At 42.8% G+C, this 24,970-nt stretch overlaps 1 protein-coding gene across 2 annotated transcripts in view; it reads right to left on the bottom strand.

Annotated features, from left to right (window-relative positions):
- LOC134348632 (TRAF family member-associated NF-kappa-B activator-like) overlaps positions 1-24,970 on the bottom strand; it is a 103,019-nt gene that overhangs the window by 45,812 nt on the left and 32,237 nt on the right. For both annotated transcript variants that reach the window (XM_063052322.1, XM_063052323.1), the window contains exons 5-6: positions 13,138-13,308; positions 2,635-2,711 (exon numbers count right to left, since the gene is read on the bottom strand). In XM_063052322.1, the coding sequence (XP_062908392.1) occupies positions 2,635-2,711; positions 13,138-13,308 (248 nt within the window). The remainder of the gene's footprint in view (positions 1-2,634; positions 2,712-13,137; positions 13,309-24,970) is intronic.

The following is a 24,970-nucleotide window of genomic DNA, read 5'->3' as shown; positions in this document are numbered from 1 at the left end:
GTTGCTGGTTAATATCTCATAAAATGACCTACTCAAAATGTACAAAAGGAGAAATTTTATGTTTTTTTATTGAATCTTCTCTCCTTTCAGTTTGAAGTACAGTTGATAACTAGTCAAAAGATGATTTTTTTAAACCTCTCTGCATATGAATAGGTTTCTCAGAAGTGGGCAACTCGTAAGGCAAATCCTATTCTCACTTTATGCTTTCATGTGTAAACTAGTCATGGACAAAGATATGGGGCAAGAATTTAAGATGACTTCTCCCCACTTGAGCCAAAAGTATAGAAGTCTACCATATTACAATAATTCTGCAACTCGAATTGATCTGCTCTGAACAAGGCACAAGCAACTGCAGATGTTGGAATCTGAAGCAACAGTTATTCTGGAATAATTCTGTGGGTCAAGTAATGTTTTGAAGACAGATGATCAATGTTTCAGGTCAAGGCCCTATACCAGGATTGAACTGTTGATTACCCCTTTGTCTCCACAGAAGCTGCTCATCCTGCTGAGTTATTCTGGCAGTTTATATTTTGCTAAGAACCTGAGATCTCCTGTTCTGTAAATAAGGTGAGACCTTATGCACTTTTAGCAGTTTAACATTAAAGGTTATTGTTGTGAAGGATATTCATTTCAAATATATTGTTCATACTATTTTGCCTAATTGTTGAAGAAACAATCAGATAGAAAAAATTATTTCTTGAGATTATGGGGATTTGCAAATATTGGAACAGTGGTGTGGAGTGGACAAGGGGAATATATTTACTGCTCCTAAGCAGAGTGAGTACTTATCCTGAGTTCTGCGGCTGCCTACAAAGGAACAAAATAGATTATACATAGGCTAAGGATTAAAAATAAATAAATATTGAGAAAGACAGAAAGAAACTTCCAAGTCTCAAAATACTAGCGGGCTCTTGAAACAGCTTCGGAAATAAAATGCTATAGTAAGAAACAAAAGTCATGCATAACTGGTGTCATTATGGGAATTTAAAAAATCCTATCATAAATAAACCAGTTTATCTTCGGCTGACAGAGTGAAAATACAAACCAGAAAAGTTTTCAAGGAACAAATGTGGTCCAGCATTAATTGAAATTGCAACCTTTCAAGTAGTTCCTCATCTCGGAGATCTTTTCTGATGCAAATTTGAGCTAATTAACATGCACACCTTATTTACTTTCAAAGACTGATTCTTCCAACTAGATTTAATATACCACTTACAAAAACATGATATGCAGAATAGAAGGTTTTTCATTATACATATTTTAAGTTAATACAGTGAAATCAAGAGGCTATGGTTGATGGTGATGCCCCTATCTATAATTAAGCGTGTCTTTTATTACAAATATTACAATCACAGGATACTTAATTTGTAACAGAGGGACTTTACATTTTCAAAATAAATGATATGGAAAGCAGAATGGATATGCAATCTTCACAAAAACATTATTAAAAAAATACTAAAATTATACACAAATTAGCAAAGAATCAATCCAGAATATGGAAAGTACATAGATGGCTCTTTGCAAAATAGGTCACGCAGGGACTGAAAAAAATTGATAACGATCCCAGAGAAGCAGCTTACTGCATGGTTCATATTCTACAACTTTCAGGTCCAAGCTATTTTTAAGAAGTAGTTTTAAAAAATTATATTTTTGAACCCCACTATGAAGCTAAAGAATTGATGCTTTGTGCAGTGAGTGAATTCAACAAAATTTCAGTTGTTGAATATTGCCAGTCTGAATCACCCCGCTTAGGGCACATGAAAACAAGGGAATCTTCAGCAGCTACAGCTTTGAGACACTAACAAATATTGAAAGGAGAATTAATTTTGTTAACTGTAAAGGCATCACAGTCAGAAACTGAGCACTGCTGGACCACAATGGCACAGAACATCAATGAAACAGATGTGCAGCTCCAACAAAATGCTATTACTCTATTTGGCTTTGCAGAGTACTCTTACCGCACAAGGAACAAAATCTCCAAACCTGTCTAGCTCATTTGGCTCGATCATCGTAATGGCTATTGATCACCTGCAGCATCATTACCTTACGTAAGTTTTTAAAAAAAATATTGAGATACAGTGTGGAATAGGCCCCTCTAGCCCTTCGAGCCACGCTGCCCAGCAATCCCCCGATTTAATCCTAGTTTAATCACGGGACAATTTACAATGACCAATTAACCTACCAACCGGTACGTCTTTAGATTGTGGGAGGAAACCCACGCAATTACGGGGAGAACGTAGAAACCCCTTACAGGCAGTGGCAGGAATTGAACTCGGATTGCTTGAACTGTAAAGCGTTGTGCTAACCACTACGCTACTGTGCTGCCCTAAATAAGTTCTAAGATATTGTTGAAAGGCTTGGTTTAGAAAAAAAAAGGGATAGGTATGCAATTTAAGAACATACCATTTGTTTAAGAAAAATTGAATCTGCATAGAACCTAGCTACTCACTGAATTATGCTATGTTTTATTGTAAAGTATTTCTATTGGCGCTATGAGAAAGTGCCTGGTTTTCTAAATGCTATAATCCATTATTTTCACTACCACACAACCGTCTCCCCAACACTCTCACCCCCCCCCCGAGTTACTTGCGTTACTTGTAGAAAACAGCAGTGTAAAGAGGGACGAAAACATACTTGCACAATGCATGATGATCTGTCCCTGTCAAAGGAATATCCTTCTTTAATGGTGATTCAGTCAACTCCCAGTTCACCTTCAAATATAAAGTTTTCTTATGGTTAACTAGATTTTACTTTGGAGTATTTATATTTTCAAAGAAGCAAACTACTTTGCTACTAAGATACAGAAGCAAAAGGATAAACATTAAAAAAAATTGCATATATTTTTAAGCTTATGTCAAAAATAACAGCAATGTGGCTGCCAATTCCAACTGACTGAGCATGTACATGATCGGTGAGCACCATCTGCTGAAACTGCGATAGACTACAAGTATTAATCAAACAGAATCAAGCCTTTATCTTAGTGGGACACCGAAACATTTACAGGACAACATAGATGGGACAAGAGAAGCTCAAAACCATATTCTAAATCATTTGAATTGCAGGTTATTGGCAAAAATAGATCTTGCAGTTTTAATGTACAATTTATTCAGCAATATGACAACACAACCAAGATCAGCTCCTTCCAAAAAATCCAGGCCCAAAATGATCAGACAGGAAAAACCCATAAATAAGAAAGACAAGTGCCCATCAAGCTAAGTTCCACTGACTACAGATGGGATTGCTGGTGTGAAATCCAGATTCTAGTTTTGATTCACTGAATTAACATTCAGAAATAACAGCTGGCAACTCTGCATTTTTATTTCATAAATATCTAAATTAAGCCACATTCCCTGTAGGTTATTTATATGTTTAAAGTCTGATTGGTCAGAGAATATCACCTATTTGCTGAAGCCATTCATATATAATCCACTTAGATAACCAAGGATTTAATATTTCTTTGCCACTAGCCGGTTCACATTCCCGATCTTCTTCATGCTCACTATCCTTTAGCCAGACAATTGTTTACAGTGCCCTGCAAAACTATGCAGCCCCCACAACTATTTTCACATTTTACTACCTCATTTTCTAAATATAAGATACAGTGAAGCAGGATTTTTTTTGAGCTAATCTACAAAACATTGTGCGTCATGTCAAATCCAAAATACATTCTAAAACCTGTTAACAATTTACTAAAGATTAAAAACCAAAATTGAGAGGTTGAATAAGTATTCATCCCCTTCATACACTAACTTTCCTCAAATGTAATACTGTACATGACCTTACCAACTTAACCAATTTATTGATGTAGAAAATTGGAGGATTACCTGAATAAATACCCCCTTCCTTTTTGGAAGGTCTAAGAGTATGGTAGATTTTCAACAGACCAAACAAAAATGAAGACAAAAGAGCATTCAAGACAAGTCAGGGAAATGATAATAGAGAAGCACAAATCTGCGGAAGGGTGCAAGACCATCTCGAAGGCACTGAACATATCTCGGAGCTCAGTGCCATTCATCATGAAAAGGTGGAATATAAAACCACAGCCCCACTGCCTAGGTCAGGCAGCCTCTCTAAACCTAGTCGCTGGAAAAGAACGATACTTGTAAGAGAGGCTACTTTGCTGCCAACAGTCACTTTAAATGAGCTGCAGAAGTTAGTGGCTGCAACTGAAAGATGAGGTTCATGGCTCCACAGTCTCCAAGGCTTTGCAAAAACAGGATATCTATGGAAGAGTGGAAGAGTGGCAGGGAAGAAGGCACGGCTAAAAAAAATCATATCCTTACCTGTAAAGACTTTGCAAAGTGTCACTTAGAAGATACTGTAAAGATGTGGAAGAGACTAAAGTGGAACGCTTTGGTCTCAATACCAGGCAGTACGTGTGGTGGAAATCTAATACTGCACATCAGTTAGGTAACACCTTCCCTACTGTGAAGTATGGTGGAGGCAGCATCATGCTATGAGGATGCTGTTCCGCAACGGGAACAGGAAATCCAGTCAGGATTGATGGAAAGATGAATGCTGCTAAACACAGAGAAATCCTGGATTAAAAACCCATTAGCCTCTGTCAGAAAGCTTAAACTGGGGAGTTAGTTCATCTTTCAGCACAGCAATGACACAGAGCACACTACCTCAGCAACCACGGAGTCATAGAAAAGTACAGGACAGAAACAGCCCATTTGGCCCATCTAGTTCATGCCAAACTGCCTACTCCTATCACCCTGCACTGTGACCATAACCCTTCGTACCCCTACCATCGTTGAAATCGAGCTTGCATGCACCATTTGCACTGGCAGCTTGTTCTACACTCTCGTGACCCTCTGAGTGAAGAAGATTCCCCTCATATTCCCTTTAAACTTCTCACCTTTCACCCTTAACCCATGGCCTCTTGTTATAGTCCCACCCAACCTCAGTGGAAAAAGCCTGCTTGCATTTACCCTGTCAGTATCAATCTTCTACGTCCCAAGGAATAATGTACTAACCTATTTAAACTTTTCTTATAACTCAAGTCCTCCAGACCTGGCAACATCCTTGTAAATTTTCTCCGTACTCTTTCGACCTTATTTACATCTTTCCTACAAGTAGGTGACCAAAACTGAATACAATACTCAAAATTAGGCCTTACCAATGTCTTATACAACTTCAACATAACATCCCACCTCTTGTACACCATACTTTGATTTCTGAAAACCACGTGCCAAGTTTTCTTTATTACTCTATCTACCTGTGACGCCACTTTCAAAGAATTATGGGATAGTATTCCCAGCTTTCCTTGTTCTACCGCACACCTCAGTGCCCTACTGTTCACAGTGCAAGACCTACCCTGGCTGGTCCTACTGAAGTGCAACACTTCGCACTTGTCTGCATTAAATTCTAACTGCCACTTTCAGCTCATTTTTCCAGCTGGTCCATTTCCTGCCGCAAGCCATGATAGCCTTCCTCTCTATCCACTACACCTCCAGTCTAGGTGTCATCAAATTAAGAAAACTGATGTCCTTGAGTGGCCCAGTCAGAGACCTGACCTTGAGGTCAAACTTGAGGTCTTACCCGATCAAACGTCTCTGGTAAGACCTCAAGTTTGTTGTCCACTGCTGCTCCGCAATTAACCTGGCACAGTTTGAGCAATTTTGCAAGGAGGAATGGGCAAACCTTGCTCAATCACATTTTGCAAAGCTAAAGGAGACTTATCCAAAGAGGTTTCTGGCTGTAATAGCTGTGAGAGGTGGTTCAACCAAGTACTCAGCAAGGGGGTTAAATACTTTTGAAGTGCTGACATTTCAGCTTTGAAATTTTTAGTTTTTCATGCTTTACTATTTTTCCTGCTTTTAAAGTTCTTCTGTGAAGAAAAGAAGCACGTGATAAACAAATAAAAAATCTCAGTAAAATAGATCAAAATCCCTGCTTGTAATACTCATTTATGTAAACAAAGAGTTGGAGGCTGAATACTTTAGCAAGGCACTGTATGTCAAGAAGCCAGAACAATTAACACCTACTGTAACTATCTTCTGGTATCCTTCTCATTTGAGCAAAACCTCCTGTCTCCAATTTCTATCTTTGCATTCCGAACCCAACAAAACGATTCTTGACTCCATGCCCAGATTTTTGAGACACTTCCTCCAACGTCCCAGCTCTCTTCTTAGCCTTAATGATTCTTCCCAACTCCCCACTGGCCTTTATTTTGGCCCCATCTCACAAGACCAAGGATCAAGTTGCATTAATCCAGTTTTGTTCTGATCTGCAGATGGTGACGAGTTGTGCAGCCGAACTACAAGCTTCAGTGAAGCACTGAGTTTTAGGAATGGACAATGAATAACACCTTAGGAACTAATCTCCCAATTACTTCATAAAAAACAAGCTTCCTGAGATGAAGATGATATATATGAAATAGATTAAAGTATTCCTTGTTGTGATTTGGAAGCTTGCGTGCCTCAAAGACCAGGAGAGCTATGTTGGCTGGAGTCAGGGCTTTATGCTTTGGCTCTTGGTAGGGTCACCAATGCTAAACAAATCAAAAGGTAGAGGCCAGATTAAGAGTAGTCTAGCGGTCCTCCAAATTCAAGGGTTCAGCTCAGGGCCAACAAGCCTGACTGGTAAAACAAAATTGTTACAGTAACAGTAATAAGGAATCCTTCTACATCTGAGTGCGACGGTATTCCTGAGTCTCCACCCGGGACTTGCATGACTGACAGCAGTGAAAACCGAGAAGCTGTTGACACAACGAAGGAAGCCCTGAACACCGCCGGAGTGGAGGACCTTCACTGCTGCCCTAAACACCAGCAGTGTAACAAGCAGAAAGTAAGTAGATTAAAGTATTCCTGGGGTAATTTGACATACATTTTAACCTTTGTTACATTGCATTACTAGAAGGAAGCAGCATATTTTTATGTAGTAATAGGTTTGTATCCAACTAGATAAAGTAACTAATGTGCCCAGAGGGTTTGACCATCAAATGCTTCTCAATGGAATAGGAAAGTGCAAGGCAAACATAAAAAGAATAACAGAAATAAGCAGAAATTACTACTACTACGTCAACTCAGGACTAGGGGGCCAGTGTCGGGCACGATGATGGCCTCTCCACTTCTCCCTCTCCCTCATCAGTGTGTTCAATTCATCTACATTAGCCGCACCGCTATCTTCTAGGAGCGTGTTGACCATAGTCTTGGGAGGGTGCCCAGGGTTCATCCTCCCGTGCTTGGGCTCCCATATGACGACTAGGCTGGCAGGTAGCTCAGGGTGGCGTAGACAGTGCCCGCTACTTGCAGTCTTCTCGCCTCGATTTTAGTGGTGAGCATCGTTAGGTCATCATAGAGCTCGACGTTCATCATGTGCTGTTGCCAACTCACGTCAAGAGCCATCCGGAGCATTCGTGTATAGCAACCATCGAGAGACTTTCGCATAGTCTTGGTGAGTGTCCAGGACTCGCATCCATACGTGAGAATGGACTCTATGACTGCTATGAGAATCCTCTTTTTAAGCCCTCTGGTCAGGTTCAACTTCCAGATTTCCTTCATGTCATTCATAGCACTCCATTGCACTGCCTTTCGTATCTTTATGTCCTCCTCTGAACTCATCATTCTTGATCCGAGGTACTTGTAGTCAAAGACTTTCTCAATGGTATCATTCTTTACGGTCTTGAGAGTACCTTAAACACAGGTAAACACCATGTAGTCTGACTTTTTAGCGTTTAGGTGAAGTCCAACTTTATTGCATTCAATTTCCACTTTTGTCAGTAACTGCTGTGCTTCCTCCATCTGGTCAGAGAGCAGGACTATGTCATCTGTAAAATCGAGATCTGTGAGCGTAACTGGTCTGACCCTTTTGGTTTGTCCAGGTTTTATGATAAAACCAAGCTTGTCATGATCTTTAATCACCTGTCCAGCTCTTGGCTCCATCCCTCCCCCTCCTGTCTTCTCCTATCATTTTGGATCTCCCCCTCCCCCTCCCACTTTCAAATCTCTTACTAGCTCTTCCTTCAGTTAGTCCTGACGAAGGGTCTCGGCCTGAAACGTCGACTGTACCTCTTCCTAGAGATGCTGCCTGGCCTGCTGCATTCACCAGCAACTTTGATGTGGGTTGCTTGAATTTCCAGCATCTGCAGAATTCCTGTTGTTTTTGTCATGATCTTTGGTAGCTTGTCGCAGAGCGTAATCAAGGACGATTATAAAGATGTAAGGTGCCAGAGTGTCTCCTTGCAGCACACCGGCTAGGAGCTCGAACACTGCTGTTTCTCCACCTGGTGATACAACTTTTGCCATGGTTTTGGTATAGCTGGACTCTATTGCTCTCAGTAGATGGTCTGGCACTCCGTAAGCTTTCAGGATCTTCAGCATTTTACCTCGGTGAATGGAGTCAAAAGCTTTGCGAAAATCGATGTAAGTAAGTATGGCTGGTAGGTTGTTCTTCTCAACTTCCTTGATGATTCTACGGAGAGCAAGTATTTGCATTACTGTTGTGCGCGTCTGCCGAAACCCACTCTGATTGAATCTTAGCTTAGGGTCAATGGCGGTGCAAATCTTGTTCAAGATCATCCAATTGTATAGCTTTGCTAGATGCAGGTCAAGCTGATACCACGGTAGTTATCTGTCTTCGTGAGGGATCCAGACTTGGGGACTAGGATAATGTTTGAGAGTGACCACTGTTCTGGTTTGTTGCCTTTCATGAGTGCCGTATTACATGTGTCCAGCAAGATGTTGTCCAGGTCACAGTTCTTCAGGACACCTGGTGATATCCCATCTGGTCCAGCACTTCTGCCCTGTTTGAGTGCATATTTGGCCTTCTTCAGTTCCTCAATAGTGAATGGGCCGCCATGGATGTCAACTTGCGTTAGTATCGTGGGTATGTTCTCTTCTTCTTCTGTGATCGTTGGAGGGCTTCCCAGCAGGTTCTTAAAGTGGGTAAACCATGTCTGGACATGGTCCTCTGTTGTTTTACCACTTATTTGACCTGATGGGGACTTCTTCCGTCTGCTGATCTCGTTGACTAGGCGCCATGCTTCTCCATGCTGCTTGTCTTCATTAGCAGCCTCTACCTCCCTAATCCTCTCAGCTAGTTCCTTTTCCTTCAGGGTCAGGTCAGGGCCTTGCCTTGCTACTGGTACCACGTAACCCAGTACTACCTGTCTCGGGTCCGGTTGTCAGCGACTCAACCAGCACAACCCCTGGTGCACTTCGGTTAACCAGGGAGGAGGGTGTGTAGGCACCCAGCAGGACTAAAAACAAACCTGTCAAAGGGCGGATGAACTCTTTGTGAGTCAACAGCCACCTACTGTCTGTGTGAGGAGTGGCGCGCCACACAGTCTTTCGTTTTGCGCCTTGTAAGAGTGCTTAAGGAAGTAGCCAAAGAAATAGTGGATGCATTAGTGATAATCTTTCAAAACTCTTTAGATTCTGGACTAGTTCCTGAGGATTGGAGGGTGGCTAATGTAACCCCACTTTTTAAAAAAGGAGGGAGAGAGAAACCAGGGAATTATAGACCAGTTAGCCTAACATCGGTGGTGGGGAAACTGCTACAGTCAGTTATCAAAGATGTGATAACTGCACATTTGGAAAGCGGTGAAATCATCGGACAAAGTCAGCATGGATTTGTGAAAGGAAAATCATGTCTGACAAATCTCATAGAATTTTTTGAGGATGTAACTAGTAGAGTGGATAGGGGAGAACCAGTGGATGTGGTATATTTGGATTTTCAAAAGGCTTTTGACAAGGTCCCACACAGGAGATTAGTGTGTAAACTTAAAGCACACGGTATTGGGGGTAAGGTATTGATGTGGATAGAGAATTGGTTGGCAGACAGGCAGCAAAGAGTGGGAATAAACGGGACCTTTTCAGAATGGCAGGCAGTGACTAGTGGGGTACCGCATGGCTCAGTGCTGCGACCCCAGTTGTTTACAATATATATTAATGACTTGGATGAGGGAATTAAATGCAGCATCTCCAAGTTTGCGGATGACACAAAGCTGGGCGGCAGTGTTAGCTGTGAGGAGGATGCTAAGAGAATGCAGAGTGACTTGGATTGGTTAGGTGAGTGGGCAAATTCATGGCAGATGAAATTTAATGTGGATAAATGTGAAGTTATCCACTTTGGTGGCAAAAACAGGAAAACAGATTATTATCTGAATGGTGGCCGATTAGGAAAAGAGGAGGTGCAACGAGACCTGGGTGTCATTATACGCCAGTCATTGAAAGTGGGCATGCAGGTACAGCAGGCAGTGAAAAAGGCGAATGGTATGCTGGCATTTATAGCAAGAGGATTCGAGTACAGGAGCAGGGAGGTACTACTGCAGTTGTACAAGGCCTTGGTGAGACCACACCTGGAGTATTGTGTGCAGTTTTGGTCCCCTAATCTGAGGAAAGACATCCTTGCCATAGAGGGAGTACAAGGAAGGTTCACCAGATTGATTCCTGGGATGGCAGGACTTTCATACGATGAAAGACTGGATGAACTAGGCTTATACTCGTTGGAATTTAGAAGATTGAGGGGGGATCTGATTGAAACGTATAAAATTCTAAAGGGATTGGACGGGCTAGATGCAGGAAGATTGTTCCCGATGTTGGGGAAGTCCAGAATGAGGGGGTCACAGTTTGAGGATAAAGGGGAAGCCTTTTAGGACCAAGATTAGGAAAAACTTCTTCACACAGGGAGTGGTGAATCTGTGGAATTCTCTGCCACAGGAAACAGTTGAGGCCAGTTCATTGGCTATATTTAAGAGGGAGTTAGATATGGCCCTTGTGACTAAAGGGATCAGGGGGTATGCAGGGAAGGATGGTGCAGGGTTCTGAGTTGGATGATCAGCCATGATCATACTGAATGGCGGTGCAGGCTCGAAGGGCCGACTCCTGCACCTATTTTCTATGTTTCTATGTTTCTAATGATGACAGACAACCCAACAAGCCGGGAGTGCTCAGGAACTCTGTGGAACACCCAGACCCTGGCCTAGACAGGCAGTATGAAGATGCAACCTCAAACCCCACGGGGAGGGTTGAGTTCGACAAGGGGGCTGAGTGAACTGCGCCTCTTTTGCGTTGTGAGGAAAAACGATCATCTCAATCTTCAACGCAAACACCATCCGCCTCTTGCCTCGATGCACAAAGTTGGCATCGCAGGCAAGCAGCTACGAGATCTCCATCCTGGGGATCCAAGAACACCATCATGTACACCCTGATGAAGAGATAAGGTTCACAGAGGTAGAGGGGATGCACCTCATCACCTCGTCCGCATGGAGACAGCCGACGATGATGTCAGCACAAGGTGGAGTAGGGCTGATGTTGAACTGCAAGGCGAAGAAGGCACTGAGGGGGTCAGTGACAGAATCCTTACTGCGGAATTGGACGGAAACCCGGCGACCTCTGTCATCAGCTGTTACTCCCCGCACAACCGCAGCGAGGAGAAGGTGGTGGAGGCCTCCTACAGTAAACTTCACGAAGCTGTCACTTCAATACCGGCACATAACTTCCTGGCTGTGCTTGGCGATTTTAATGCCCAGGTCGGATGGGAAGATAGTCCATACTGATACCAAGACTTTACTAACAGAAGTGGACAATATCTGGTTGATTTCATCCAGGAACACAGTCTTATTGCCGCCAACACACAATTCAAGAAGCGAGCTGGTAAACTGGGCATACGAAAACAGAGCTTCCATCTACAGGAAACAGCTCGATTACATCCTCGTAAGAACAAAATGGCATTATTGTGTGATCAACACAGAAGCCTACAGCACCTTCAACTCGGTCAGATCTGATCACAAAGTAGTGTCAATGCAAGTGAGACTGAGCCTGCGGCAACCCAAAGCCACAGGTCCCAAGGAGAAGGTAGACTAGAAGACATTCTCCTCACAACCTATTCTTCAAGCCCAGTACACAGTGGGGGTGAGAAATCGCTTCTGCCCACTGGAAAGGGAGGAGGAAGAGACGGCCACCGACCGCAATCAACGTCTCATAGACATACACACAGATGCAACAAGGGGTTTGCCTACTGTGAAGCGAATCAAGAAGAGTCGGATCTCGAGACATCCTGACGTCGTCGCAGCAAGAAGTGTGGTCAAGGCTTGTCATGCCGAACTTAGAAGGAGCGAAACAGAACAGCAAAGAGACAAGTTCAAGACAGCAAAGACGAATCTCTTTGCCACCTACGACCGACTGAAGGAAGAGGAACTAGCTGAGAGGATTAGGGAGGTAGAGGTAGAGGCTGCGAATACAGAAATTGAAGTCAACGAAAGGCATAAGGCGAAAGGGGAAAACAAAGCAAAACTATTTGAAGTGTGTTTCAAGCTGAGAGGAGATATTAAAAAGAGATGATAGATTTTATTGGACACGATGTTGCCCGAAGCTTATATTCATTTCAATTTTAATATTATAAATTACTAATACAATTGCCGGCATCAAAACTTAATGTTTCAAAGCACTGGAAACAGTGAAATGTACTGTTTCCTGAGAAAATAGTACAAGTTTCCTTCGGAGAATTAACCTGACGTTGTACTCGACTTAAAAAATGACCAAAACTGAGATTAGTGCATTCAGGAAGAAAACGCCATTATGTCATTTCTTGTTCTTACTACATTATGAAACTAAAACAGAAAGCATCTGAAATGAAAAACAGAACAACTAACAAAAAGTGTGGTGCAAAACCCCATTTTATTTCATTAAGTAAAATGTTTCATTAAGGGAGCATTTTCAAAATAAAACATAGAACATAGCAATTTTCAGCATATTAAAGGTCCTTCAACCCACAATGTTGAGCCGACCATGTAACCTACTCCAGACACTGCTGAGAATTTCCCTAGCGCAAAGCCCTCTATTTCTCTAAGCCCCATGTACCTATCTAAGAGGGTCTTAAAGGACCCTATTGTATCCGCTTCCACGACTGCGGCCCACTGTGTATTCCACGCACCCACCACTCTCTGTGTGAAAAACAAACCCCTGACATCCCCTCGGTACCCAATTTCAAGCACCTTAAAACTATGCTCCCTTGGGTTAGTCATTTCAGCCCTGGGAAAAAGCCTCTGGCTATCCACACGATCAATGCCCCTCATCATCTTATAACACAGTTATTAAAAAAAAACTTCCAATTTCTTTATGGACAGTCCATACCTAGCTTAAAAGGTCTTTATTGAAACTTTTCAGTGGCTAATTTCTAGGATCCTACCTCCAAGACTGGCCTGCAGTGGGGTTGTAAGTCGGTGTATTCCTTTAATTCTTTCCTGAGCTGCCACAGTTGACGGTCTTTTTCTTCAATGTCATTCTTAAGTTCTGTCTGTTTTTGCTGATAATCCTTAATCTGTTCCATTAACCTGTTCTTCACGGTTAAAAAGTTTTCCTGAAAATATAAAGGAATGAAAAGCAACAAACATCAGTATATTAAATGAGACAGCCACCTACAGCATGGGCTCCCAACCTTTTTTTTTTAATGCCATGGACCAATACCATTAAGCAAGGGGTCTGCAGAACCCAGGTTTGGAACCCCTGCTCTCAAGATAAAGGCCGCCTTGCACTCATTGGAAATCTCCTTGATGTTGAAACTCTTGGTCTGCTGTACCTATCACAAGCAACAGAGTCAACCTTTCAATTACCAGCCACACTTCTTGTCTGTTTCTCAAATTCCCTTGCTGAGTCCGTTATTCTTTGTCATCTACAGTATATTGATGGGTTGGATGATAGTGAATGCGATTAACTGGGTCAGCAAATTTGCGTGTGACAAAAGATTGGGGGCGTAATGAACGACAATCACAGCAAACATAATTCTTTGTCAAAGATGCAAGAGATCACCCTCTCATTGATGTCATTATGCGTGGAATGAATCATCTTTTGTAGTTTCTTCTGCTGCAGAACTAGTTAAACATTTGATCAATATTCAGTCTGGCTGCAATGTCACTTCTGCACGGGTATAATACATATTATTGGATGCTATGGGAAGCCAGTGCAAAAATTGAAGGGGGCCCTGTCAGAGATATTAAAAATGTCTGTAGCCGCAGGTGAGGTGCCGGAGGATTGGACAAAAGGCAATGTAGTTCTGTAGTTCAAGAAAAAGCTCTACGAATAAGCCAGAAAATTATAGATTGATGAGCCTAACATCAGTCATGGGTAAATTATTGGAAGGCACGGTAAGAAACAAGATATACAAGTCATTGGTTAGACAGGACTTGATAAAGGCTTAGTCAACATGGCTTCTATGTGATAGATCGTGTCTCACCAAACCTATAGAATTTTTTGAGGGGGTTACCAAGAAGGAAATGAAGGAAAGATGGTAGATGTTGTCTAAATGGATTTTAGCAAGGCATTTGACAAAGTTCCACATGGGAGGCTGGCCTAGAAGGTTCAGTCGCTTGGCATTCAGGATGAAGTAGTGAAATTGGATCCAACGTGACCTTATGGGGAAAATTTCAGAGAGTAGTAGCAGATGGTCATCGTTTTGACTGGAGGCCTGTGATTAGTCATGAGTTGCAAGGATCTTTGCAAGGTACGTTGTTGCTTATCATTCGTATTAATGACTTAGGTGATAATGTGGTAAACGGGATCAGAAAATTTGCGGATGGCACCAAAACTGGGAGTGTAGTGGATAGCAAGGAAGAGCATCAAAGCTTGCAGTGGGATCGGGACCAGCTGGAAAAATGGCAGATGGAATTTAATGCAGACAAGTGTGAGGTGTTGCACTTTCAGAGAATAAGCACATACATACATAGGACATACAGAGTGAACTGTGGAGCACTGAAGAGTGTGGAAGAACAGGAATCTGGGAATACAGATCCATAAGTTCTTCAAAGTGGCATCACATGTAGATAGGGTTATAAAGAGACCTTTTGGCACACTGGCCTCCATAAATCACTGTATTGAGTAAAGGAGTTGGGATGTTATATTGAATACGAATGGAAATTCAAGAGCCTGCAGATGCTGGAATCAGAAGCAAGAAACAATCTGCTGGAAGAACTCAGCAGATTAAGGAGCATCTGTGGAAAGGAGCTTTCGACATTTCAGGTTGAAAGCCTGCACCAGCACTCTTGAGTGCAAGCTTTCATTCGGAGTTACACATTCATTCAGAGTCTAATGTAAAGAATGAATGTACCTGAACTTTGTGACAAGAAATTTTTTCTACTTCACATTTTGCACACTGTGTTAGATGAGAAGATTTGGTCACTTTAAGAGACTATAATTTATAAATAAAAAAAAAGGTTCAAACATCAGATAAGATCGGTGGTGACTGAAACAGGAAATGTTTCAACCCAAGAGCCCTTCAACTGGACTGAGAAAGTGAAAAACAAACCAGATTAAAATGGAGGAGTCATAATGCTGAAGAGAAGAACAGGATGTCTGTTACAGGGTGCAGATTAAGTAGCTGGGTGAGAATTATTTTAAAAATTACCAGTTGGAGAGAAAATAAAGAGAACACATTGAAAAAAGAACAGTATCACTACATCAGTAGAATGAGGCAGAAAAAGTTTGGAATAGTTACTTGAAATTGTTCAATGCAAACTAAGTTCCAACAGCTTCAACATACACAGATGTAGCATGGGCGTGGGGTGGGGGGTTATTCCCAAACTTGCAATGGATGTCTTTGCCAGAGATAGAGACGGCAGAATGAAAGTGGGACTCGATCATGTATTGCTCACTGCGTGGTATCATCTACACTGGTGAATTTGGTACAATGTGAGCAGCAAACACAACACACTGAATTGGAAGTGCAAGTGAATTGTTGCTTTATCTGCAAGGGCCCTTGGGACCACTGGATGAAAAAAAAGATAGAAGAAAAATGGCAGATATTGCTTCTCCTGCATTTGCATAGGGAAGTACTGTGAGAAGGGAAGTAGCTGGATGGGTGGACAAGAAAATCATGGAGGGAATGTTCTTTCTGGTGTGTTAAAAGGGGGATAGGAGGGAACTAGATGTCAGGTGATCAAATATGTTGGATATGACAGAAGTTAAGATCTGTTAAACATAAAGACTGGGAGTTGAAAACAAAGATAAGGGTAACACAATGCTCTGGCTGGGAGAGAGAAGGTGAGGGCATTAAGTGTAGAAAAAAAGGGGGTAGATTTATTTGAAAGTCCTTTCAACTATGCCATCGTTAAGAAAAATAGATATCCTAAAATCTGGAAATTCTCATAGCAGAATAGAAATGGAGATGGAGAAACTCTAAAAAAGGGTGCATAGGAAGCAGTGTTGTCAAAATAGTGTGGGAGACAGAGGGCTTCTGTTGGATACAGAAACTAACCAGCCTCTGCATCTCCTCCCACAAGCTGCAGATAGGGCAGTCAAGAAATGAAAGGAAAGAAAAGATAAGATACAAACCATGTGAAAGTGAAAAGATAATTCTGAACTTTCAGTCTCTTGTTATTTTATTTCTCCATCACATTCACAGTTTGATGTCGTATGTTACTCAAATGAAGCACAACATAAACTCAGTAAGTGGCATCTCATTTTATGTCTGGGTACATTGAGGCACTTGGGATCTCACTGAATTTAACTATTTCACGCAACCAATCCCTTATTCATTGCCCCTCTCTCTCCACAAATGTTGATTTGCAAGCAGATAGGCCTTGGCAATAGGGAAAGCTCTCACAAACAGAGAATGAAGGAAAATGCAAAATTCTCTACCTTGGCATGAAAAATTTGAAACATATTATCCAAATTGAGAATTCAGATGTGGGTATATCTAGATGTCCTTGTGCAAGATTTGCAAAGACTCGCATACAGATTGTGTACATAAAGCAATTAGTTTAAAATTAAGGGGATCTCCATTTAAAACAGAGATGAGGGGAATTTTTATTTACTGCCCATGGTCAGGAATCTTTGAAACTCTCTTTCTCAAAAGACTGGTAAGGAGCAGTCTTCAATAGTTTTCAGATAGATGAAGACAGATTCTTGTTAAGCAAGGAGTTAAAAGGTTATCTGGACAGACTCAAACGAAGAATTGAGGTTGCAATCAGAATATGGACAACCTCATCTTCCCATCGGCTTTTCCATTTTTTTGCCCACTCACTCTGCCTTGCTCATAACCTTTTGCAGACACTATGTAGCCTCCTCACCATTTGCTTTCCTGCTTACCTTTGCATCTGTTCAAGTCATCAAAAACCCAACAGTGAAGCAAGGCTGAGCTCCTTTGCTCTGTCTGCCACGAGGATGATTTCCATGTGGCCAAACATTTCAATTCCTATTCCCATTCTCATTCTGACAGGACAGTCCATGACCTCTTCTGCTGCCACAATAGTATTACTCACAGGTTGGAGAAGCAACACCTCACGTCCTATCTGATCAGCCTCCAACTTGACAGCATGAACATCGATTTCTCTAACTTCTAGTAATTTCTCCCTTTCGCCCCTTCTCCTTTCTTCCATTCTCCATTCTGGTTCCCCTCACCTGCCTCAGATGCCTCCTTCCCTTTCTCCCTTGGTCCACCATCTTCTATCAGATGCTTTTTCTCCAGCCCTTTTACTTCTCACACTTATCACCTTCCAGCTTCACACTTCAATACCCTTCCTCCACTCATCTACCTTCACCCTCAGCTGGCTTCACCTGTCACCTTCCAGCTTGTACCCCCCACCCCCACCTTCTTATTCCGCCCTTTTCAGTCCTCTTGGAGGGTCTCAGCCTGAAACGTCGACCCTTAGACGCTGCCTGACCTGATGAGTTCTTCCAGCACTTTGGGGACCAAACAAGGGTGTTTTTGTCAATCTGAGACATTTTTTTTATGATCACAGATAATGCTGGACATTAAGAACTTCAAGTTCTGCAGGTCTACCCCATCAGCAAGCTGCTTATCCCTTGTTCATTGGCGAGACAGATGGCAGGGGAAGTGTGTGAGCCCGCTTGTAGCGAGGACTAGGCCTCAAGCCAGGGGCTTGCCTGCTGCAGATGTCCAGGACAGGAGACACCAGAGGCGGTATGGTGTGACATCCATGCTGGGTTGCAGATAGGGTTGCCAACTGTCCCGTATTAGGGGCATCCTGTATATTGGGCTAAATTGGTTTGTCCCATACGAGACCGCCCTTGTCCCATATTTCTCCCGCTAAGGTACAGCGTACCTATGAAACCATTCGTAAGCCGAAATGGCGTAAAGCGAAGAAGCAATTGGTGGTTGGTGGCATCCGTTAGTCTTGCAAGACCATGGATCTGCGCCTGGAAAGTCTTGCTTCAGTCTGTGTTACAGCAGCGCCTGTTGTGGTTGTGGAGGCCCACACGGGAGTGACAGTCTCAGCTGCATCGACTGCACTTGAAGGCGCCGTCCTTGGCTTGGTGCTGTTTTTCCAACGAGTGTGCTTTTCTTCAGCAGCAAGCCTCAGCTTCTCTTCTCCTCTTTTTAGACCTCTGCGTAGTTCCAGCCTCCAGTGAGAGCGATCGCTTGCGATGTCCTCCCACCTCTCGACGTTCGTTTTCAGTGACTTCATGTCTCTCTTGCAAATGTCTTTAAAACGAAGATGGGGATGGGGCCGCCCTTGTGCTCTCTTGCCGGAGGCCAGTTCCCTGTTACAGCAGGTCTTTTGGGATCCTCCCGTCTGACATACTGTGTACATGGCCCAGCCAGCGGAGACGGCGTTGTTGGAGCAGGGTGAAGAGGCTGGGTATCTGGTCGCGGGCCAGGACCTCATTGTTGGTGACTCGGTCAGTCCACGTGATGTCCAGGATGCGTCTCAGGCTGCGAAGGTGGAAGGCGTTGAGACGCCGCTATTGTCTGTAGTAGAGGTTCCAGGTCTCGCTGCCGTAAAGCAGTGTGCTGAGGACGCAGGCCCTGTAGACCGCAACTTTGGTGTGCGTTGTCAGCTTTCTGTTCTCCCAGACTCTCTTCGTCAGCCTGGCGAATGTTGAGGCTGCTCGTCCGATCTGTCCGTTGATCTCGGGGTCTAGGGAGAGGCTGTCCGTGATTGTGGAGCCAAGGTATGTAAATTACCATTAACTTAAATGGGAAAAATTCTTGAGCGTTCCCAGACCCAAAAAATAACCTACCAAATCATACCAAATAACACATAAAACCTAAAATAACACTAACGTATAGTAAAAGCAAAATCAGGAAGATTAAGCCAAAACCAATTTGTAGAAAAAAAATCAGCACGTACACGCATGCGCACGTCACGAATGTGCACACAGGTACCTGCGCAAGGCTTCACGGTCATGGTAGTCTTTCTCAGGGTAAACACAAGTGTCCCGTATTTGAGTGCTACCTTTGTCCCTTATTTGGGAGTGAGAAAGTTGCCAACCCTGGTTGCGGACTGCCCCTCCTGTTGGTGCTGCCATCCAGTGGTCACTCAGTGGAAGACAAGCTGGAATACGTGTGCGCAACACACATCAAAGTTGCTGGTGAACACAGCAGGTCAGGCAGCATCTCTATGAAGAGGTACAGTCGACGTTTCAGGCCGAGACCCTTCGTCAGAACTAACTGAAGGAAGAGTTAGTAAGAGGGCGAAGGGGGACAAAGGTGAGGCCCTTACTGAGGACAGAGTGTTCTGCCTCCGACAGTTGAAGGTCGGAGGGGATGGTAAAGACCGGCACGGATGAGAGCTGGGATCAGAGGGGGGAGGGGGGAGGCTGGGGGTGGCAGTGGAGAGGGGAGGGTTGAGGTGAGAGGAAGATGGAGCCTCTGAGGACCCGGGAGCTGACAATGGGATCTGAGGGAGACGAGATTGCAGAGTATTGGTGGGGGAAGGGGAGACGCGAGTCACAATAGCAGCACATAAAGATCCGGCCTGGAGTTCAAGGCTGCTCGTACTAACTCTTCCTTCAGTTAGTCCTGATGAAGGGTCTTGGCCTGAAACGTCGACTGTACCTCTTCCTAGAGATGCTGCCTGGCCTGCTGCGTTCACCAGCAACTTTGATGTGTGTTGCTTGAATTTCTAGCATCTGCAGTATTCCTGTGGAATACGTGTGCGTGTGGGTTTGTCTGCAGACCGCTGAGAGCTGCTTGTTCTTGCTGATAACACCCATGCATTATCTGTTTACAGGACATGTCACTCAGGGACTTGGGCTATATATTTTTTGTCTGACTCTATGTTTACTTGTTATTTTATATGTGCTATTCATGCTCGGTACTCAGTGCGACTGCGGGTACCGTGATTTACACCTTGGCCCCGGAGGAATGCAGTTTTGCTTGGCTGTATTCATCGGTATTCTCGTATTGTTGAATGGCAATTAAACTGGAATTTGAAGTTTCCTCTTGGAAGCTACAAACTGCCTCACATTCCACCTGTTGTAGATATCTTCTCAGAATCATAGAAATCTACAGCACATTACAGGCTCTTTGGCCCACAATGCTGTGCCGACCACGTAACCTACTCCCGAAACTGCCTCGCGTTACCCTACTGCATAGCCTTCTATTTTTCTAATCTTTTTGCTGTTAATGCTCTTTCACTTTATTGTATTTCTGTATCACAATGGGAACAGCCCCCATAATCCACTCTGTCAAGACACCTCATCACTTTATATTCTTCCATCAAATTTCCTCTTTACCGTCTTCTGCAAAGTAAACCGTACTAACCTCTATTCTTATAATTAAGTCCCCAAACTCAGGAACCATTTTGATTTTTCCCCCCTGGATCCCCTCCAATGCCTTCACATCTTTCAACAAAATGACAACCAAAATTAAACACAATATTTCAATTTAGGCCTGACCAGTGTTTCAGCAGGGTTCAGCCTACCCTCCCTACTTTAATACCTTCTGCCCATACTGAAAAAGCCCAGATTTTCATACACCTTCCAAACTGCTTCCTCAACTTGTCCTGATTCTTTCTACCATTCATGCACACATACCTACAGATCCTTCTGCTCCTGTACCCCTTTCAGAACAGTATCTTTTACTCTAGTTGCCTCTACACATTCTTAAAACCAAAATGTATCACCTTGCGTTTCACAGCATTAAACGTCTGTTGATTTCACTAGCCTGTTTACCTAACTGCAATGTATGACCATTTCACCGAATACTCTTTTGTGTCATCTATAAATTTAGAAACTGTAAAAAGCACCCTGCACCCGCTCCGCCCGATGTCTAGGCAATTAATATAGATAAAAAGAAAATGATTGCCCCAACTCTGATCCAGGGAGAATTATCTTCTGCCAGTCCAACATAAACATTCATTCACCAAGGTCCTCTGATCTCTACTTAGTCAATTTCTCCTCCACGCTCTCTATCCTTTCATGCCACATGCTGGTAAACCTGTTATATGGCACAAAATCAAAAGCCTCTCAAAATTCATTTTCATGACATCAAATGCATTCTCCTTATCAACTCTCGACTTGCCTATCAAACTATCCTCTCAATTTGTTTAAACACATTTTTAACTTAAAATTCTAAATTCTCCATGTCATCCAGTTTTAAATATCCTACATCTCAACTATCTCCTCCTTCACCATTACTGTGGAAATAATGTCTTCTTGCAAAAGGACATAGGAACTGCCATAGTGCCAAGGCATTGGATGGGGTAGAATTTGTTAAGTGAGTCTGGGGAAGGTTTCTCAAAAATATGTTGATGTCCAACTAGAGTAGGTTCAAAGGTTCAGAAGGTCAAATTTAATATCAGAGAAATGTATACAATATACATCCTCAAATGCTTTTTCTTTGCAAACATCCACGAAAACAGAGTGCCCCAAAGAATGAATGACAGTTAAGCATGAGAACCCCAAAGTCATCCCCCCCAGCTCCCCTCTCCCGCACATAAGCGGCAGCGAGCAACGATCCCCCCTCCCCCACATCGGTACCATCACCGCGCCCAAGCGCGTGCTAAGCAATAGCAAAGACACAGACCAAAGTTACCCCAAAAGCTTCGCATTTCATCTGACAATCGACAAACCAAAGGTTCTCTCCCTCCCTGGTAAGGGAGCGGGAGGTGTCACCCATTTGCACAGCGACGGGAGACATAACAACAACCCGCTGGTTTATGATGTTAAGAGTAGGGGCAACATTTGACTTTTTAATGGTCAAAAACACGTGGTTAAGTGACTGAAGTGTAAGTGGGGAAGCACTTTAGGACCAGAATCAGAATCAGGTTTATTATCACCGGCATGTGTTGTGAAATTTATTAACTGAGCAGCAGCAGTTCAATGCAATACATAATATAGAAGAGGGAAAAAACAATAATAAATAAATAAATCACTTACAGAGTACGCATATTGAATAGATTAAAAATCGTGCAAAAAACAGGAATAATATATATTAAAAAAGTGAGGTAGTGTTCACAGGTTCAATGTCCATTTAGGAATCAGATGGCAGAGGGGAAGAAGCTGTTCCTGAAATGCTGAGTGTGTGCCTTCAGGCTTCTGTATCTCCTACCTGATGGTAACAGTGAGAAAAGGGCATGGCCTGGGTGCTGGAGGTCCTTGATAATGGACACTGCCTTTCTGAGACACTGCTCCTTGAAGATGTCCTGGGTACTATGTAGGCTAGTACCCAGGATGGAGTCGACTAAATTTACAACCCTCTGCAGCTTCTTTCAGTCCTGTGCAGTAGCCCACACCACCTCCCGACCATATCAGACAGTGATGCAGCCTGTCAGAACATCTATAGAAGTTTTTGAATGTATCTGTTGACATACCAAATCTCTTCAAACTCCTAATGAAGTATATTCGCTGTCTTGCCTTCTTTATAACTGCATCAACATGTTGGAACCAGGTTAGATCCTCATTTTGACACCCAGGAACTTGAAACTGCTTACTTTCTCCACTTCTGATCCCTCTATGAGGATTGGTATGTGTTCCTTTGTCTTACCTTTCCTGAAGTCCACAATCAAAAACCCGAGATCCATTAATTTTAAAATAGTTATTGGAAAAGATACACTGCTCCACAAATTAAAGCACAAGATTGGGGGCAAGGTAAATTTTGATGGTATTAGACAGTAACTTTCTGAAGTGGATTCAGTAAACTTGTTTGCAGGTAAAAGGGATGTGTAGCAAATAGGAGGGCCAGTTAGAGTAAAGGGCAAGTTTGACATGATTAGAGAGCCCTGATAGATGAGAGATATTGAGGCTTTAGTCAAGAAAAATTACTAAGAATGTGGCAGGTATAGGCAGCTGGAATCAAGGGAACTGCTTGAGTAGAAGGAATGCAGGAGTACACTTAAGAGGGAAATCAGAAAGGCAAAAAGAGAACATGATATAGCTTTGGCAAACTAGAATCTCAAGCAATTTTATAAGCATACAGAAAGCAAAAGGTTGACTAGTGAGTGAATAAGATCCCTGAAGGATCAAAGTGGCAGTTTATGTGTGAATAAAGAAGAGAACAGTGATGTTTTGAAACATATCCACATTATGAAAAGAACGTGCCAGCAATCTTAAAGCATATATTGGTGGCTAAATCCCCAGGGCCTCATCAATTGTACCGTAGGGGTTTGTGGGAAACTAGGGAAAAGAATTGCTGGTGCCCTGGCAGAGATATAGGTAAAAACATTAACCATGGATGAAATACCATAAGAAGAGGTGTAACAACAAGCCAGGACTCTGTAAGCTTATCAGTGGTGCAAAAGTTACCGGATGGGATTGGAGAAGCAGGATCTACCTGCCTTTGGAAAGGCAAGAACTGATTAGTACAATCAGCATGGCTTTGTGCGTGGGAAATCAACTCATGAATTTGATCGAGTTATTTTGAAGAAGTGACCAAAAGGATTGAATTGACAAGATCATGCACGCTAGGCTGGTCTGGAAGGTTAAATCACATGGGATCCAGGATGAGGTCATCTACTGGAGACAAGATTGCTTCATGAAATAAGCCTGACGGTGGTTGTGGAGAGATTTATTCCACATTGGAGGCCTATGACTTACTGTATTGGGCATATACTGTACATTAACAGTTTGAATAGAATATAGGCGGCACAGTTAGTAAGCTTGCAGATGACACCAAAATTGATGGTAACTGGACAGTGAATAAGGTTATTTAAGATGAAAACAGGATCAAGATGAACCGGGAAAGTGCCCCAAGGAATGGCAACTCAGACAGATGCAAAGTCCAACATTTTAATTAGTTAAACCAGGGCAGGAATGGCAGGGCATTGGAGAGTATTGTACAACAGAGAGGCTTAGAAGGGACATGAGTAGATATAGAAGTCTGCAAGTGTACATATACTAACTGTAACTCACACTTTTTTCCCATATCATCATGTATTGCATTGTACTGCTGCTGCAAAGTTAACAAATTTCACTACATATGCCAGTGATATTAAACCTGATTCTGAAAAGAGATGGAGTGCCCAAGACGTTTGCACAGTACTGGTGTAATTTTATCTATTGCACTACACTGCTGTCAGAGCGACTGGACAGGCTGAGACTTTCATCCCTGGAGCAATGGAGGCTGGAGGTTGACTTTATAGAGGTAGGCAGAACCACAAAGGAAACAGATAAGATGCATGATCAGAATCCATTTCTCAAGGTAGGTGAATCTAAAGAGAGGGCATAGGTTTAATGTGAGTGGGGAAAGCTTCAAAGGGGATCTGGGGCAAGTTTTTCCATACTAAGTTCAGGGGCTAAATGGAGCGAGCTGCCAGAGGGAGTGGGAGTGGCAGACGTGGATACAATTACAATGCTCAGACAGATGCATGGATAAAAATGTTTTAGAAGGATAAAGACCAAATGCAGGCAAATAGGACTAGCATGGGCAGAAGATATTAAAGGCTGCAAGCATTAACCAGTAGGCTGAAGGCTAGCTTCTACCTCACTGTTATAAGATACGGTTTCCCTAGTACGGTCAGATGGACTTTTGATTTCTCAATCTACCTTGTTGTGACCTTTCACCCTTCTGTCTACCTGCACAGCACCCTATTCTGCATTCTTACTTTTTACCTTGTACAACTTCAATGCGCTGTTGTAAAAAACAGATCTATTTGGACGGTACTCAAAACAAATTTTTCATTGTACCATGGTAAACGTAACAATAATTAATCAATTGACTAATTTAGCTCTGGAAGGCAATTTGGTCAAAATGGACAGGCCAAAGAGCCAGATTCCCTGTAGAACTGTAAGTAAGTCTCCATTATAACTACCATATACTTTGAGCTTCTGTAATTTTATTGCAT

This window comes from Mobula hypostoma, chromosome 6 (genome assembly GCF_963921235.1).
Source record: "Mobula hypostoma chromosome 6, sMobHyp1.1, whole genome shotgun sequence".
Classification (NCBI taxonomy): domain Eukaryota; kingdom Metazoa; phylum Chordata; class Chondrichthyes; order Myliobatiformes; family Myliobatidae; genus Mobula; species Mobula hypostoma.
Note: the sequence above shows the minus strand (reverse complement) of the source record. Positions and strands in the feature narration are given on the sequence as shown.